Source organism: Hydra viridissima, unplaced genomic scaffold (genome assembly GCF_058129835.1).
Source record: "Hydra viridissima isolate aposymbiotic clone 2 unplaced genomic scaffold, HvirCarnegie_v1 scaffold_4, whole genome shotgun sequence".
In the NCBI taxonomy this organism is placed as follows: domain Eukaryota; kingdom Metazoa; phylum Cnidaria; class Hydrozoa; order Anthoathecata; family Hydridae; genus Hydra; species Hydra viridissima.
This window is the reverse complement of record NW_028324303.1, coordinates 2,287,501-2,306,339: the sequence shown is the minus strand read 5'-3', so window position 1 is coordinate 2,306,339 and position 18,839 is coordinate 2,287,501. Positions and strand designations below refer to the sequence as shown.

Sequence of the window (18,839 nt, the reverse complement as noted above, 5' to 3'; positions counted from 1 at the left end):
ATCTATTCAAATTAAGAAAATGTCTAAAAAGAACGCGATTCGAATTCAAGACCTGGTGAAAATGGGGCAGGGTATGAAAGTAGTATGAAGATAGCATTTTGTTGCGATGACTTGCAATGAGAGACATTTAAATGAATTAAATAATTTTTTTATTATATAAAAAATGATAAGTACTGAGCGATTAAGAGTTACTGAGAACCCAGAGTATGATATTGGTATTGAAAAAGTTGATTTTTTTGAGTACCTTCCAACCAATCTCGATTTAAGTTCTTCAGGCACGATTACTTTTGAGATTGACTGCCAATCGATTCAAACAGTACCATCAGAGGCCTACATTCTTATTGAAGGAGTGTTGAAAAAGAGCGATGGAACCTTTTATGATGCTAAAGACAACATTGCACTGGTGAACAACGCTTTGATGTATTTGTTTAATGATGTGACTTATGACTTGTCGGGAGAGCAAGTGGAAAGAGTGATGTATCCAGGTCCAGCCACCACCATACTTGGATTGATGAAATATCCTTATGGATTTCAGTTTGCTGATGGATTAAAGCAAACCTGAGTATTTTCTTACGAGCCGTCTTCTCGGCAACAAGACATTGTTTCATTTCAAAACTTGGTGAGAGAGTCTGCTATTCAAACCATGGAAGGAGAAAGAAACACAAAGGTAAGAATTGTTTTAGCCTGTGAAATGATTCGCTTAAGCATCTTAACAGGTGAGGAAACTACTCAGACAGCTAACTTTTCATCTAATGCGCAAAGATTATTAGAGGGTGATGATGTGCGAACGTTAATGACCGAAATGGAGGAAAAAATCTTGGAACGTAGCGCTAATTACAACAAGATGGGATCCAATTGCGTCTTGTCTAAGATTTTAAGAATGGATATCAGCTTTGTTGATTATGAAACTTTCAAGGGCTCTTCCTATATGGAGCTACCTCTAAAGTTGAAAAACAAAAAAGCCATCATCAACATGGAAAACAACGACAATGAATGTTTCAAGTGGTGTGTTATCAGAGCTCTTAACATGAAAGCTATGCATAATTCAAGAATTGACAATGATCTTATTTTAAAATCAAAAGAGTTGAATTGGGAAGGAATGGAGTTTCCTTTAAAGGTGACTCAAGTCGAAAAGTTTGAGAAAAATAATCCTGACATCAGCGTGAACGTCTTTCACTACGAAATGAATAAACCTCAACCTATGCAAATATCCAAATTTCATGATCGAAAGCACTGTGTTGATTTGCTGTTTATTTCAAACAAAGACAACAGCCATTACTCTCTCATTAACAATTTCAGTCGGTTTTCTGGCTCCTCAACAACAAAAGGAAAAAGAAAACTTCATTTTTGCAGAAATTGCATGCATGGTTATGACCTAGAAGAAAAGCTTCAAATTCACAAAGAATACTATTATGAGAACGCTCCAATGAGAATTGATCTCCCTAAAGAAGGGGAGACCGTCCAGTTTAAAAACTACAACAACACCATGAGAGTTCCGTACTGTGTCTATGCCGACTTCGAAAGTTTCATCAAACCTATCGATGACAACACTGAATATAATAATAAAGAATCGTACACCAAACAATACCAAAAGCATGTTCCAAGCTCCTTCTGGTATTACATCATAGGACCTGATGGTTTTAAAATTAAATCTGAGTACACAACAAAAAGCGATAAGGATGACGTAGGTAAAAAGTTTGTCACCAGTCTTGAAGCTGACTTTATGAAGATTTGTAACGATAGTTATTCGTTAAAACAACAATGGGAAAACAAGAAACCTAGGACTGATGAGGATGAAAAGAAGTTTGAAGCTGCAACCGAATGTCACATTTGCAAAAAGGATCTTAACGGTGACAAAGTGTGGGATCACTGTCATTTGACCGGAAAGTATCGAGGAGCTGCTCATAACAAATGCAACTTGAATTATAAAATTCCAAAATTCATACCAGTCATTTTCCACAACTTATCTGGCTATGACAGCCATTTGTTCATCAAGAGATTAGGCGGAAAAAACGGAAAACTCAATTGCATACCTAACAGCGAAGAAAAATACATCAGCTTCTCAAAAAGCATCAAAGTGAGAGATTCGATTGATAAGAAAGGTAAACCGAAAAAAGTGTATAGAGATTTAAGGTTCGTTGACAGCTATAGGTTCATGCAAAGCTCGTTAGCAGATTTGACTGGCAACCTTGTTAAAGATTTGTGTGAGGAGTGCTCTGAATTAGACCCTAAGACATGCAAAAAGGACTGCCTTGATAAGAAAGGTAAAAAATACAAGCGCAAAGACAATTGTAAAGACATCATGTGCAAACATCTCAATTCATTCTACAGCGGAGAACAAAGAAATTTGCTACTAAGAAAAGGAGTTTACCCCTATGAATGGGTGGACTCGATTGAAAAGTTTTCCGAAACGCAATTGCCACCCAAAGAAGCCTTTTATTCTAGACTAGATGATAAACGCATCAGCGATGAAGACTACGCGCATGCACAAAACGTTTGGAAAGTATTTGGATGCAAAACCTTTAAAGACTATCACGAGCTATACAACAAGTCTGACGTGCTGAATCTTGCCGATGTCTTTGAAAATTTTAGAGACACTTGCATGGAATATTACGGTCTCGACCCTCTTTGGTATTACACCTCTCCTGGTTTGGCTTGGGACGCTATGTTAAAGGAAACTAAAATTGAGCTGGACTTGATAACCGATATTGACATGCTCAAAATGATTCAAAAAGGAATACGCGGTGGAATCTGCATGATCTCAAAACGGTTTGGAACTGGCAATAACAAGTACATGCAAGACTATGATCCTTCACAACCATCGAAATTCCTCCAATACTTGGATGCTAATAACCTTTATGGATGGGCTATGTGCAAACCTCTTCCTGTTAGAGCATTCAGATGGATGACTGAAGATGAACTTTTAAATTGGCGTAGCATGCCATGCATACTTGAAGTCGATTTGAGCTATCCTGAAGAGCTTCACGATTTACTCAACGATTACCCTTTAGCACCTGAAAGATTAACCATTGGAAAAGTAGAAAAGCTCGTTCCAAATTTAAACAACAAAAAAAAATACGTCATTCATCACGAAAACTTAAAACTCTATGAACGATTGGGTTTAGTCATAACCAAAATTCATCGAGGAATCAGCTTTGAAGAAGAACCTTTCATGAAATCATACATCGATGGCAACACCACTAAAAGAACAAAAGCTAAAAACGACTTTGAAAAAGAATTTTTTAAATTGATGAACAACTCCGTCTTTGGAAAAACCATGGAAAACATTCTAAAGCATGTTGATATTAAACTTGTCACCACAAGAAAAGAAGTCTTAAAATTATCCAAAGATCCTCGTTATGATCGGTACACCGTTTTTGATGAAAACCTTACTGCGATTCACATGAAGAAAACACAAGTCACTTACGATAAACCCGTTTACTTGGGAATGAGCATCCTCGACATCAGCAAGACTCTCATGTTTGAACATCATTACGACAACATGAAACCCAAATACGGTGATCGAGCAAAACTTCTCATGACTGACACCGACTCGCTCATTTACGAAATCGAAACAGAAGATTTTTACAAAGACATTGCTGATGATGTGCTTGAAAAATTTGACACGAGCGAATTTCCAAAAGACCATCCTGCCATTGAAAACGTTGGCTTCAAAGTAGGAAAAAATAAAAAGATTATTGGCAAGTTCAAAGATGAGACTGGTGGTAAACAAATCACGCAGTTTGTCGGGCTTCGACCTAAGCTCTACTCTTATTACATCCCTGAAGAAAAAGAAGATGAAGATAAAGAGCACAAAAAATGCAAAGGAGTCAAAAAGAACGTGGTTAAAAATCACCTCACTCATCAAGACTACTATGACTGCTTGCAGGGTAAACAAGAAAAGCTCACCACCATGAACGTTTTCAGATCTCATCTTCACGATGTTTACACCGAAGAAATCAACAAAGTCGCACTCAGCGCTAACGATGACAAAAGACACATCTTACAAGACGGCATTCACACGCTAGCCCTCGGACACTACAAAACAAGAAAATTGAATTAACATCTTAAAACATCTTGAAGGCATCTTTAGGCATCTTGAAGGCATCTTTAGGCATCTTGAAGGGTACACAAATAACATGATTATTTTTATACTTCTTCTTGAAAAACATAAAAAACGTTTGCATCCTTAAGTTTCTCTACAAAAACACGTTCACTCACGCATCAATGTTTGCATACTTAAGTATGGAAAAGTATAAATGGCTCAGAACCCACTTTTCCTTATATATAATACCGTTAGATTATAGCAAGTTGTTCCTCCCCTCTATAGCTATGTCTACTATCACAGGGTTTAGACTTGGCTAATGCCAGTCCAGCTAACGCTTACGGTAAAAATCCTTCAAAGTACTGCACACCTCTAGATTTTGAATTGGTCACGCGTTGAGGTCCATTCCACTTTTCAAACTTTGGAGACCATCTGGAATATGAGATTGTTTTCAGCGATCGAACTCAGATCATCCTCTCGACTGACACGGGTGCTGCTGTCAAATAGTCTCAATAACATCGCTCTCCGGTTTGTTACTGTCTCATACGCCTCGATATCTGCTGAAATCGCTCTTAGCGCACAATGTCGCTTTGCTCTAGCTTTCCGAAATGTTATTCGTTATAGGAGGATTCAACAAGTAGGTACACTAACCTGCTAACTCTCTGATGCTTATATCGCTTTGAAAACTAGTTTGAAATATGTTGTTATTGACTGCCCTTGCTCAGTCACCGTCGTGAGCGAGCCAGAAAAAACTCAGCTCAGGTGGTAACAGCTGAGGATAAACCAGACCTGAGCAGGGTAGAATTCCCAGGATCAGCCTGATTATCACATCTTTGCATAAAAAAAATCAGGAGAGGTACACGGAGCTGGAGACAAAAATACGTCACCTATACCCCAATAGTCACCGTAGGACATAATGCTTTGAAGTTCTTGGACATGCATCCGGATAATCATCTTTTCTACTTTGGCTCAGCCAAGATTGCTTGCAAAACAAGCGGTGAGGTTAGTTCCCCTCGTAAGTGTAACATTAAAGACGGAGCGGACAGTGCTAGGCACCACAACCATATCCTTGCTTAGACTAGGGAACCGGATCAGTAATGTCTGACCCGAAGGATTTTCTAACGAGCTAAAAGGTAAAATTGATTTGGTTATCAAACTTTCACCGCGGATTACGTACCGCGTCAGCACATCCCAATCGGGGTTGAACTGTTTGCCATAAATGCTGGATAGAGAAGCAATATTGGTTAATGGGAGATATAATATTTGGAGAATGGTCTCAGTCTTTAATAGAGGCGTTGTAACCTGTTTAAATAACGCACGAGTTGAAGTGAAATGGTTGGAGGTTTTGGTGAGGAAGTCCCTCTCATAAGAGAGGGGACTTGGGATGGTTAAGTTGTTAAAAGTGACTGATCTTAGGTTATGCCACACGTTGTCCTACTATTAAAGTAGTTACGAAATATGGAAGGAAGGAGTCTCCAAAACTTGGCGTGCATATTGTAAATGTGAACCAAAGTTGAGTGATATATAGATTGTAATGTTTTAAAATTAACGTAGTGTCGAATTTTTGCTAACATGCCGTTGGAACGGTTTAATTTGAGAATAAGGTTATTTATGTATGTTTTAAATGAAAGTTTCTCATCTATCACAACACCAAGATAAGTTATGTAACTAGACAAAGGCAGCTTTTGGCCATTTATTCTAAAGTTCAAGTATTTTCTTGTTAGTTTTTTTAGAAAAGTTAGTATACTGCGTCTTAAATATTACTATTTCTGTTTTTTTAGTATTCAATGAGATTTTATTTGCTCGGAGCCATTGAACAAGACTGGCCATATCCTCATTAATATATTTATTTAATTTTTTGAGGGATATAGTTCCTGTCAGTCTTGATAATATCTTCCAATCTCTCAGTGAAGCGGGGATTAATGCTGATCCCATAGATGAAGCATTGAACAACCTGAAGAGCATCAGGCAACTGAAAGAAAATGAGAATATTAAAAAAGACTTAGCTGGAAAAGAAATAAAGAGGATTGAGCGAAAAATCCAGATGATCAGGAAGAAAGATTTTGAAAAGAGGTTCGGAGAAATTGAACTGGAAAAAAAATCTCGAAGAAATCAAATCAAATTATGCTTACGCAGAAACTCGGAAAAAGGATTTAAAGGAAGGATTGAAAAGCCAGTTCGAACAGATACGTGGCATAATCGAACGGATAACAGGAGAAAGGGGTAAGACATTGACATTAAGTCAGAAAATAAGAGCGATGTTCAAAGAGCAGGGGATCACAATGGTGGGCTCCTAACACCTATTGCAGCAACAAAAGGTTGGTTAGCTACTAGCGTAGGTAGAGTACCACCAACCGCTCCAGCTATATCACCACCTAGGCCCGGTATAAGGCATCCAGCACTTGATCCATAATTAAAAGGATTCATGGATAAGCTTAAAGACGCGCTACGCTGGCTCGCAGGGAATACTGCAAACGCATTGCCCGGTGTACTCGGCTCTATTATTGCCTGGATCTTTCGAGTTGCAGCCAAAGTTGTGGACTCTCTCGCCGAGAATTTCTGGCTTGCTCTCGTTGCTGGAGCAGGACTCATGATAGCGGCAGTAAACAAATACAACGAGAAGCACAATAGGAGTGTAAGTGAAAAGAAAAATTAAGGTATACCGAGGATAATGATTGTCGTTGGGGAACAATCAAACATAGACCTACTAGAAAACTTCAAGATCTATATAAAACCTGGTACTAAGAGTATAGATATATTTCTCCCAGGTTTAACAAACAGACCACCCAACGGCAGTGATTGTAATTATCTTGGTGGAGGTAAACACTACTATCCTACACCCAATTTTAATGAGAAACTTGTTTATGAGTCTACTGCACCGCTTCCAAATGTCATCTTAGGAACTGCGAATGTCAAACAGACAGATTAGGCACCCGTATTTACAAACGGTCTTTCACGCTTTCCGATAACGATTTCTGATATTGAGACACCGTAAGTCTACATTAAGACCGGTTTCTCATTTAGGCCATCCTATAGGAATGTTATAATTACGAATCACTTCAAGGACATATTCCCACCATGGAAATGGAATGACCTCTTCCAATCTGTTATTTATACAATCGTTGTAAATTTTGCTGTAAGCATGGCTATAGCAATAGGCATGGTAATTCGACGAAAGGCACTTCGTTAAAAACGGAAAAATGGTGGCAATTTCATCATTAACATGACTAACCGTCACATCTCTGAATTTACAAACGGTATTTCTAAAACTAGTTCTAAAGCTATCTCAAAAAGTATAAGACCTTATACAACATGTGCACTGTAAGCACAGCTACCGACTAACGGAATCATTATAGGCTCTACATTATGGATGCTCAGAGAGAGAATGCAAACGCCCTTGAAGTCTACATAGGACGCCCCAAAGACTCTGGTACTTATATTCGAACACCAACAGTACTTTCAGTTTCGCCCTTATCCTAGGTCTATATCTTGTTCTGAATAACCTTGGATTAAAGATGACCCAATGCAAGAGTACAATATTGAACTTCTCCAAGCACCGCCGTCTGCTTTCGGTCTTACGACATGCATCAACGGGTGAAGAAAAGGTCTTTAGACAAGTCTGACACAGGAAAAAAATCCCATCATACAGATGATAAAAAACCAGACATTGGGATACCCGCAGGTAAGACCAGGCAGAACTCAACTCGTTAATCATGGGCGGTTGGTTAACTGACAAGCTGGGTCCAGCTGAATCAGCAAAAAAACTTTTGTAAATAGTTTAGAGCAGGCTTAAATGTCACACATCTCGAACACGAGTATAGCTTTAGCAAGGACAGCAGGAGTATTATCAGGCTCATAGAATTTAAAGTTAATCTGATCTATACAAGTGTCAGACCTCATTTTTCGCCATCCCGGCTTACCATTTGAATCCAATTACACGAAGGGCACTACATTATCGAAAACAGCTAAATTGAAATTCGTGCTACCCTTACCTTGGAAAGTCGAACAACTCGAATCAACAGCGTCACATGAGACAAGAAACATCATATTTCCTGGAGGTATTGTTATAATTCCGGACAGTCGTATCTTCGAGCACTGAGAGGTAATTATTGGTGAGGCTAGCATGCAAGAGACGCTGAGCGACGGACTGCTGCTATAGACGGTGTGCACCTAATGCTTTCTCATGGCTTACATGATACAATCTCTCACATCACTGTTCTAATTGGAGAAAAATCAAATAAAGAAATCTAGCATAAAGTATCCGGAGAGAGGCTCTACCCGACGTCAAAACTTCAGCGCAACTTCCATAACACCATTCGTACCGACCGTGATCTTAGAGACTACAGTAACAATACTATCAGCTACTGATAGGTCTGCCCTGAGATTCCTGATGGTCCTCCTGAGAGTAACTTTTCACACCAGTTAATTGATTTCGATATGTCGTGGACTGAGCTGTGGTTTGATATGTGAGACGCTAGGAAGTTGATCGGCTATTTGATTTTTGGTGAGTGGGCTCGGCAAATAATGTTCGACAAGAAATGGACCTCTGCCAGCCTTGCTCCTAGCAACTGAAAAAACAATGCAAGACTCATGTCGTTTGCGAGCATGGCGGCAGCTATTGGGGTGGCTATATTCAGCGCCATTGTGAGCGCGGCAACTTTCACTGGCAGCCGATTCGCAGCAAAAAAGCTCTCAGGAAACGAGACCAAAAATGAGATTGAAAAACGCAAAAAAGCCTTGGAGGCTCTCACTAAGGAGCAGCAAGGCAACTCAAAGAAGCGCACCAAGAAATTTGATAAAAGCAAAGCTCGCCTCGCAGCTGAGGGTGAATCTAAGTCTCAACTCGACGTCTATGTGATGACGAGCCGTCTCTATTGCGAGATGGTGAGTGCCAGAAGAGAGGAGCCCGACCAAGAAGTTCTCAATTTTTTTTAAAAACCCAAAGTCTCAGATTATTATGCGCTTAACGATGAAGAGAGGTTGCGAGACTACGGTTACGTCGCCGCAGCCGCAGTTGCCGGGGAACTCGTTGGATGGCATTTCGCATCAGGTGCGAAGCATAATAAACAAAAAGAAAAATGGAACGGCGAGGCCGAAGATTTTCCAGATAGACTTTGTTAGCCTGAAATAATTATCCAAGTTCTCGTGACTGATCCAATAAACCTTATTTTTGAACCATTTTAACCCCTTCAAGTCAGTCGATCATGAGATCATGGAAGCTGCTTGTCCACAATATTCTGATAATGATCAACCCAGCGCGTAATTGCGGATCAGGATTATACCGTCTTGCACGACATCGGTGAACATGGGCTCAGGGAGCGGTGATGTGAGGCTTGCATCAGCACAGGCACCCAGAGCGTTTCTCTATGCCTGGTCTTAATGATTTCCAATGCTGTCCCAATGATATGAGGGGTATGTTGATCTGCCCTAGGCGAGTGGCTACGGCTAATTACTATTGTGCGTGGGATTGGTTATATGTTGCTTGAGATCGTCGCGACGCTGAAACTCCACAATGTTCAAGAAGCGGTTCTGAAGTTTATTACAACTGTTATCATTATTTTTTCTTTTTGAGGATTTTTCTTGGGTTTATATAAAGAGTTCACTGACTTCTAATAGTATGTCAAGTCAATACGAGCAACTTACTCAAGCCTTGAGGAACATAGGTTCAGGATTTAATGAGACGCTTTCCCATTCAGCGCTAGCGTATGATGGTACAGGGACTTTCTGGCAAAGAATTATTCTCTTCTCATCAGTAAGGAATGCCTCCACGATGGAATCTAATGATGTTTACCGTGCTGCTATGAGTTATCTTAGCTGTAGACACTGTATGAAGAAATATCAAGAGTATCCCATACTTCACAAGGCTCTATACAATTTTATAAAGGTTTGTGAGACAATCTTCATAGAGCATTGAGCTCGCGAGGGCATCTCCATCGAACCTCAAGTTTAATTTTTTTTTGAGAATTAAATTTTCACTTAGCATAGTGAGGTAACTTTCAGTGTACATGACAATGTCTTTTGGAGAAAAGCTCAAAAAAATCCCGAGAGGTGAACTGTTAGACCTGATCCATGCGAATAGAGTGGAGTTTGACCTGTATGTTTCAAGATTAAAAGAATCAATGTGTCGCCAATTGAAAAAACTTTTGAGTAGCGTTGTTCAAGCCGATGACATACTACAGTGCTTGCCTTTGCTCCACAAAGGGAAAGCTGCGAGGTCTGTAGACAATGATTTAAAAACACTCGTTTACATAAAGGAGGGAACAGACATAAACCTTAATGTTAATGCTGAATGGGATACCGATAAAGCTAGAGCTGTAAATGAAGCAATCGTTGCTCGCTATGAAAACGTTCATACCTGCATAAACATGCTGAATCAGTTTCGTAGACACCTAGCTGAGCTGGGTCATAGCGAGCAAGTTATTGATTCTAGCAAGATTTGCGACATGGTCCACAAGCATAATGGGGAGCAGAAGAGTAAATCAAAGAATAAATCGATAAGAGAGGCCACAACACCCTGTGATAACAGTGATAGCTGTAGCATTAACTATTACTCCGGGGAATGTCTTGACGGTGATGGCTGTAGCTGCACTTATTTTTATATGGGCCTTGATAGTGGTAGTGATAGTTAGAATAGCTTTAAATATAGCAATTATCGCTGAGAAAAGAGTAAGAAGGTTACGATGGTGGCAGACCAAATCAGCTCGATTAATATTTGAGAGCGCGCTTGCCGAACGCTTGCCGCCTCTCGGGAGCTTACCAGAGCTTACTGTTGTCATCATGCTCTGCGCAAACCTTTTTCTGGAGTCTCCTGTCTAGAGTAGACGGATTCTTATTTCTGTTTAGGAGACATTGTGGTTAAGGGGCTGATGCGTTTGCCTCCTATGTCAGCATTATGTTGTTCAAACCCCAGTCCCGGCATGGACCTTAAAGGTCTACCCGCGATAATTATTTAATAGAATATATAAGGAATATGATCGCTAAAAAATTTGTGAAATAAATGGGACACCGCTTCACCTTGCATAAAAGCAAGCTCGTTTACCAACTTCTTGTTGGAGTCTCACTAGGTTCATCATATGCGGTGGAAAAGAGGCTATCTTCAATATATTATAGCCCAAAACGGTAATGCCGTGGTAAGCCCGCTATCAAGAAACTCGCGCCTTGAAAATTTCAGAAAAGGCTGGAGGTAAATGGTTAAGTAAGCTGGCCAAATGGCAGATCTACTTGCCAGCCCAAGGCCAATTGTTGATGAGAGTAAACCTAATGCGCTTCACCAAACGGATTTGCTGTATCTTCCGCATGATAAAATCGGTCGGCACACGCACAAATATGTTCTGGTGGTGGTTGATGTTGAGAGCCTTTATAAAGAAGCGGAGCCAATAACCAGTTAGACCGCGGCAGAAATTGCAGGTGATATCACTCGCATATACAAGCGCAGTCCGTTGACATGGCAAAACCTGTTTTCAGGTAGATCCTGACCGTGAGTTTCTCGGTGCTACTACCCACATCCTCAAGAAGCATGGTTTACAGGTCTTGGTGGCAGCTGCTGGAAACCATCGTGACCAAAGAATATTTGAGCGTTCCGTTGCACTCTTGCTGAGAGACTGTTCCGTGTGCAGTACCCTAAAGAGATGCTGTTGACGGCACATGGCACTTCGACTGAGTGGGTGAGGTCACTGCCATCTGTGTTTGTCTCCGTCAACTATGAGCTAACCAGATTGTTAGGTGTTAAATCTAAAGACGCCATCATGACTGTGAAGGTCTGTCAGACACCCTAACAACTAGCTCGGAGGGTAGTCTGTCTTGAGGAACCCATGATATCCTCTGGCTCTCTCGTACGTCATATGTACACGCCAGGTGAGCTGGAAGGTGGGTGTCGCCGCTCTATTGACTCTATCTGGTCTATTACTACACTCAAAAAAGTTTCAGTGCTGAAGCATGAGGGGCAGCTCTTTCTTTATTGTCTTACTAATTGGCCAGCCAGACTGTTCGTCCGTGAAGAGTTACGCATAGTTCCGGATGGGATAGAGCTACCACCTGATAGGCTCACTCAACGCATAGTGAGAGCCATAGGCATGAGTTATAATCCAGTCTAGCTCTATCCATATTTTGGTGTCGTTTGGGTTGAGTGAGGTCTTCACTTGCTTATAGACACCGATTTGGTGCCCTTCACTCCGGATCGTGACTTACGTGTTTCTCATCACTATTTGGCCTTTTAGCCACTCTACGAAGGACTCGTGTCGTGTTTCCTTGGTGACCCAGCCTTGCTGACTCCCTCAAGCCTTAGTTTATTACCTTCTTTCCCATTTTTACTCTTGTAGAGGACCGAAATCATTGGGCAGCACCCCAACGAACTTATGGATAAGACGACCGTTACACTCGTTTTTGAGCTTACTCACTAGCTTCTTGTTTTTCTTGTCGAAGCACAGGCGATACTTTGGGTAGTTGCTGAAGTCAAAGAGATCAGATTTCTTCCACATATCTTTGTCAATATCATTGGTCTTGACCTCAAATATCAGGCTATCAGTATCTGTGTACAGGAGCTGCGCTTTTAGACCATACTTGGCTTTGACGTCGCCGTACCAGAAATAAAACATCAGGTGCTTCGACAAGTTGAGTGCAGCTTGCCCAACAATTCACGACCTGTTCAGCTTCAGCTATGTCTTTGCACTGTGGATGGCCACCAGATCATTATCTAATATCCTATATGATATGTACAGGGTTGGCGATGACCTTCCGCAAGCCGGTCTATCTCGCTCGTGCGAACGAGGTTGACGCCTATCCTCTTCCGCAGATTTTCCATTGTCTTGCCGAAGACACTGTTATTCATGAGCTTGAAGAATTCGTTCTCAAAATTGCGAATGGCTTTTTTCCTCAGGTCAGTATTCATCTGTATGTAGAACGCCGCCCAGGGTTCCTGTCTGAATTTTGAAGCCCCATTGGTATTTGTCACCATCATCCCGAGCGATTAGTCAAGCTTGTGGTTGTGATAGTGCAATATATACCATTCCTTACGCCGAATGTTAGGGAAAAGCTAGCGACACCCCTAGCTGAGCCATCCTTGGGGAACTATCGGTTTCTCGGGTGGGGGTGGGGAGGTGGGGGTTGGAGAGGATAGTCATTGTGTATGCGGTATAGCTCTTCCGGATACTCGATGTCTGCCACAACAACGTAGCCTTCAGGAGCATTATCGGGTGTTCCCAGGACATCGGGTGGCTCGGGGTGGACGAACTCGAATCCAGCGACAGACAGCGGCTGCATCATGGAAAACCATATTGGTTTTTGGCGTCCAGATAAGATATGTAGATGTTGAGCTTAGCAGTATCATAGTCAGGGCACCCAGGGTTGTTTGCTTTGGCAAATCTTTTCCTTTGAAAAAACCTTTACTTGTGATTGTAAGATCTTCAGGCTGCAGACCATTCGATAACTGCTCGAGAGAGAAACTGAGGAGTTGCATAGAGTCTATGAAGGTATACCTCCCAACTCAGAACCTCAAGTACTTTTTTATGTTGTTGGGGATACAGCTAATTTCCTCTTCTTCCTAATTTTTTCCTTGCATGATGATGTGCCAGTCTTGATGATGTGCCAGCTTGCATGATGATGTGCCAGTCATATCCCCTTAGGTTATGGAAGACAATAGGGAGCTTTGTGTTATTGCGCTCTCTCTCTCATACTTTTTGATGCTACATCGATCATGGGCTGCTCCGCAGTACTTCAACTTGTTTAGCGGAAGTTAACAACCTTTTAACCATTCAGGGGTTTCTTGCAGATGAAGCAGTGTGTCTTTTACTCATAAGAGCGCCGTTCTTCCAGGCTAATCTTTTTACCTCGGCCTTCGAATAATTCAGTAATCTCAACCAGTTCCACTCCTAGACTATTCGGGAAATACTCCACTACACCCTCATCACGGTACATGAAAAGGCCCTTAGTTTTCCCATATCTATCAATCCTCATGTAGCAGTAGCTATATGGAGCCTGCTTTGATTGAAGATGGGTTGAACTCTTTTCTGGATTGCCTGGGGCACCTTCCATCAGTATGTTTAGACACTCAAAGTAAGTATATATGATAAAGGGCACACGTATTTGCTTATAATTACTCAAAAAATTTTATGTATTGCTGTCAACCTTTGACAAATCAGTCCTCTGAGGTTTTTCCTCAATGCCTAGACAATACTTACGTACAGCCATCGTCGGCAAGCGTGTCTCCGCCCCCTATATTTACTCGTACGACTGCACACCGTTGCTAGATCTTTAATCCAGAGGTAGTTCGAACTTTCTGGATTAGTCTTATCTACGATTAGCAGGAGGTCAATATCAATACCTTCCCGGTTACTTAAGTGGATTGGGTACTGCCCCTTATTCCATCCAAAGAATTTCACTGAGAACTCAGGGTTCAGACGCTAAAATTTTTCGAAATCTATAACCCTCACTTGGAAATTGATCTCTATTAAGCACAACTCACCTCGATGTCGAGCATAGTTAGTCGTACGTTTAACGTGGACTTTTACCAAATATCTCGCGGATAGGATGACCCACTCGAAGCACATATAATCGTCATTCCTCAGATTGACAACGGAGCGCTTGGGGATGTGCGATGGTGTCACGATGTTGCTAGAACCATGGAACGGGTGATACTCGGCAGTGCCAATGTCTAGCGATTCACAGCTAGCGAGTCTCCAACCAGATCATTCATTCACTTGCTTTTCTAACAACTCCAAATTCTTTTCCCACGATCTCACGAGCATATCATCGATATCTTTTTATTTAGGATTAGTGTCGTGTTACTCCTCAAGTAAACGTTTTTTCTAACAGTCTGTATCCCACCATCACCTTAGAGACTATCGACAGTAAAGCTGTTCTTTTCCAGTTCAACCACAAGGATGAGTAAGACTCTTCGTCCTCTAGCTCATTTTGCAACACTTCACGGATGCGGTGAGTCATATCGATCAGATGCGCTGACGCATCTGACCTTAGCTAGTACCCTGAAGAGATGATGGCTTTGTAATCATCGAAGAACTTTTTATTCTTATTGATGGTAAATGCTTGTGGATCTTTAGGTACCTCTCCTACAGGCACATCCCTTTCGAATCCTGAATCTCTGAAGAACTTAATCACCTCTTCATCGCTAATCTTCTGAGTTTGAGTCTCAAGTATCTGATCAGGGATTGCCTCAGGTGTGCGGGTTGGTCTTGGTGTGGGCTTTGACAATGGTTGGAGTTGAAATTCGGCCGCAGCCTTAGTACTAGCCTGTAGGACTGGTCTAGACTTAGGCTTGGAGGTAGTGGGGGTTTTGATGGCTTCACAGGGTTTGATGGTGATGCTGCTATCAGTCTTCCAGAACCCTTCAGATACTCATCGTAAGTTGTCAATTTATCTTAAAATAATCTTTCGAGTCCTTGCAGAGCGATAGGGTCCATGTCACGTTGTCACGCTGTCGCGCTGCTAGTATTCTAATATAAATATAATTTCTTAATGGAATAATAACTGGTGCTCTAACCACCAATCAGTCGTCCACCCTGTTGCTCGTCGCTTAGACGTTTCTTGCTAGTAACGCCGAGTGCCCAGAGCTGCTCTCTCGTTGGAACCTAGAAGGTTTGCCCTGTCACTTGCCTCTGCCATTTACATGTCCGGATGTTCGGCGAGCGCCTTAGTCCATCCCTGTTTTATATTTGCCAGCTCGCCGCCCTCTCCACACTTGTCCAAAATGGGAAATAATTACTCCGAAGCTTCCCGAAAAAACCCTTTGGAGCGAAGTATCTACATATGTTCCTGATTAGAAAAATGAAAAAAATGAAATCCTTCATGACCGTCCGAGCGAGAAATTTTAGTTTTAAAATGTAAGAAATTGCGACAAAAAATATTTTTTTGCAATCAAAAGAAAACACATTTTTTATTCACTAAACATTGATCTACACTACATAACAGATCCCTGATGCATGGGTAAGTCACTAAAATGTTTTAAAAACTTCAAAATCAAAAGTAAAATGATTGTTTAGCAAGTTAAATTTTGATTTTTTTTAAAATGATTTAACAATTGTCCACTGTAGATTGCTTTTATTCTTTTTATTCTATGAACACATAACAAAGAAATAATGTGAGAAAACAATGTGAGAAAACAATGTACTCTTTAAAAAATTGAGTTGGGGGCAGCTTTAATGTTAGTTAGTCAAGCTTTTTTGAAAAACTAAAACATAAATAAACTGAAACAAAGAGACGATGTTTTCTTGATAACTTTGCATTAAAGACGCTTGCTGTTGAAATCTACTATGCAACTCAGCAACTTTTCTGGATAGTCTGGATGACCCAGAGGCCTTTTGTATCTCTCCCAGTGGGTTCGGAAACTGTGATGAAGGGCTTCTGTTGTCTGTTCGCTGAATGGTCCAAGAGACTTTTTGTGACGATCAATGAAATCCTTGACATGAAAGAAGACAGTGTGAACTTTTGGACTCACACTTACTTTTGGCAAGGAGAGGAAAGCCAGTTGAAATTGGTCAATTTTCTTTGAGTAGTTTGAATCCAGATGATTTCCAAAGCAGGCATTCACAACTGCATCAAACTTTCTCAAAGTGTCGATGAATGGAAAAACATGAAAAGCTGAACAATTCTCTGCTTGTCTTTGAAGAAGGTCAACATTTTTGAGGAGTTTGCGGCATTCATTCCCAGCAAACTGCCCTCCGTGAAAAGGCTGTTCTTTGATATGAAGAGCTTTAGGCCATTCTTCAGCCTCAGGCCAGGAGTCCTTTAGTGCCTTGAACAGATGGTTCACTACACCGAGAAGGAGATGTAGCTCCATTGGTGGTATGATGTCAAGAACAAGTGCATTGTCAGAAAAATCCAAGAGGGGCTCATGCACCACATTCTGAAATTGTTTAGCCTTTTTCATGTCTAAACCAGCTGCTTTAAATGAGGCATAAGATCTTCTGATGGATCCAAAGGTTCGAAAGTTACCATTCTGTGATAACCTATTGTGGTCAATGTCACACCATGTGCAAGGGTGTGAGCTGGCATGTGACTGAAGCCCACACACAAGGTTTGCCACCTTCAGGTCACTTGAAAGAAGAAAGTCAACTCGCTCAGAGAAGATGAGAGATAGTATTGTTCTCAAATTCTCATAGTTTTCTGGTACATCCTCTGCTACAGCAACAAGAAGTTGAGATTTCACACCACTGTCTTTTGCTGCAAAAGATGTAAGTGTCTTCTTGTCTGGTGGAGCTTGAACTTGAGAAATCAATTCATCTTCTTGAATCCCAAGGCTAACCTTGAGGAAACCACCACCACCGTCAATTCCAAGCTTGACTATGTGCTCTTTATACACTTGTCTTTTGAGCAAGACATCATTGAGAAGTTCAGAGAGATTCTTGCAGTGAACCACAATTTGTTTCTTTGTCTGAGACTTTTCATGTGTCACAGTTATGTTTGTGTGAGTGAAATGTTCAGATAGTTGTGTACCTATTTGATGGAATTTTGCCCGGAATTGAGGTTCAACAACTCTAGCTTGTGCAACATGGTTCAATGTTGAGGCCAATTTTTTGACGCTTGCATTAGACAGCCCTGTGTTTGTCTGAATGTTTGCAAGGTCTTGGGCTTTTAGAACTACTTCATCACCAAAGAGTCTTTTTGCGCTTGCTGCACCTGTATTAAAAACATTGCTATGAGTAGGAGCAAATTTTTCACATAAACAACCAAGTTTTCTTTATGGAAAGTAAAGTTTAGATTTGAACTGCAAATTTTATTTGTTAAAGGTTTTTTCTTTTGTAAAAGACAAAGACAATGACAAAGTTTTAATTACTATCAGATAAAAGATTTGCAAGTTGCTGTTACCTGGAGTAATTGGCAAAGGTCGCCCACCACCACTTTGTGCTATTCTTAGGGTTCCATGAGGAGAAGCCTCTTTAGATGAAATGACTGCTGAAGCAATCTGTTCACTGACTTTGGAATCTTTTGATGCCAACATCTTTATGTTATGCCTGAATGTGAACTGATTGCATTGATGAGGTACTCCTCTTCCAATTAAGGAGAGGCAATCAGAACATCTTCTTTGGTCTTGGGATGGTAAAGGCTGTTGTGGCATTTCAAATGGGTGCTTTTGCAATCTTTCAGGTGTCCAATTTTGCAAATGATGCAATCACACTGCTGTCCTCTTGTCTCAGGCCTAGGGATGACAGATGAGAAATCAAAAATGGGAGGGACAGAGACATTCTCACCATTTTTCTTTCTCCTCAGAAGCATTCTGCAAGAATCACACATTCCAAGTGGGACTCGTGTGTCACAAAAGTCAACATCCTGAGAAATCAGACTCTTGACTTGGTCTTTAAGAAAACTTGTTAGCTCCCTAGAACATTTTTTCATACAGAGGAGACAAACTGACTTCCGACAGTCTTCAAGATTTTTTGCTGAGTTTGGCATTTTTGAGTTGTGCATTCCACGAATGAAAACATGAATATGTCATTAAAATGCCTTTTCCCGAAATTTGGTTCAATATTTTATTAGGGATGTGCCACTAATACTTAAGAACTGATTTTTTCATCAAATTTTGAAAAAAAAAATTAAAATTTTTTTTGGCAAAAATTTTATTTTTTAAACTGAAATTTCTCGCTCGGACGGTCATGAAGGATTTCATTTTTTTCATTTTTCTAATCAGGAACATATGTAGATACTCCGCTCCAAAGGGTTTTTTCGGGAAGCTTCGGAGTAGTTATTTCCAATTTTGGACAAGTGTGTCTCACTTGCCGCTCGAATAATAGAATATAAGAATTCGAATAATAGAACATAAGAATTCATTCAAGTTTAAATTATC

At 40.7% G+C, this 18,839-nt stretch overlaps 2 protein-coding genes across 2 annotated transcripts; one reads left to right on the top strand and one right to left on the bottom strand.

Moving 5' to 3' along the window:
- Window positions 1–643: 643 nt before the first annotated feature.
- On the top strand, window positions 644–6,272 carry LOC149889393 (uncharacterized). Its single transcript, XM_090085107.1, has 3 exons — window positions 644–1,572; window positions 2,146–2,871; window positions 5,909–6,272. The coding sequence occupies exons 1-3, from the start codon at window positions 644–646 to the stop codon at window positions 6,270–6,272; spliced, it is 2,019 nt and encodes a 672-aa protein (XP_089941233.1).
- A 9,764-nt stretch (window positions 6,273–16,036) lies between these two features.
- On the bottom strand, window positions 16,037–18,127 carry LOC149889392 (uncharacterized). The gene is made up of 2 exons (XM_090086269.1): window positions 17,864–18,127; window positions 16,037–17,674 (listed from the first exon to the last, which is right to left on the bottom strand). The coding sequence occupies exons 1-2, from the start codon at window positions 18,111–18,113 to the stop codon at window positions 16,281–16,283; spliced, it is 1,644 nt and encodes a 547-aa protein (XP_089942395.1). The 5' UTR covers window positions 18,114–18,127; the 3' UTR covers window positions 16,037–16,280.
- Window positions 18,128–18,839: the final 712 nt, after the last annotated feature.

What these genes read in the sequence shown, in the direction of transcription:
- LOC149889393 (XM_090085107.1), top strand. Translation starts at nt 644, where the DNA reads ATGGAAGGAGAAAGAAACACAAAGGTAAGAATTGTTTTAGCCTGTGAA. An exon ending in GAATATAATAATAAAGAATC is followed by an intron (nt 1,573 to 2,145) that starts GTACACCAAACA and finishes GTTCGTTGACAG; the next exon opens with CTATAGGTTCATGCAAAGCT. An exon ending in AACCTTTATGGATGGGCTAT is followed by an intron (nt 2,872 to 5,908) that starts GTGCAAACCTCT and finishes TAATTTTTTGAG; the next exon opens with GGATATAGTTCCTGTCAGTC.
- LOC149889392 (XM_090086269.1), bottom strand. Translation starts at nt 18,113, where the DNA reads ATGCCACAACAGCCTTTACCATCCCAAGACCAAAGAAGATGTTCTGAT. An exon ending in ACCTTTGCCAATTACTCCAG is followed by an intron (nt 17,675 to 17,863) that starts GTAACAGCAACT and finishes TTTTTAATACAG; the next exon opens with GTGCAGCAAGCGCAAAAAGA.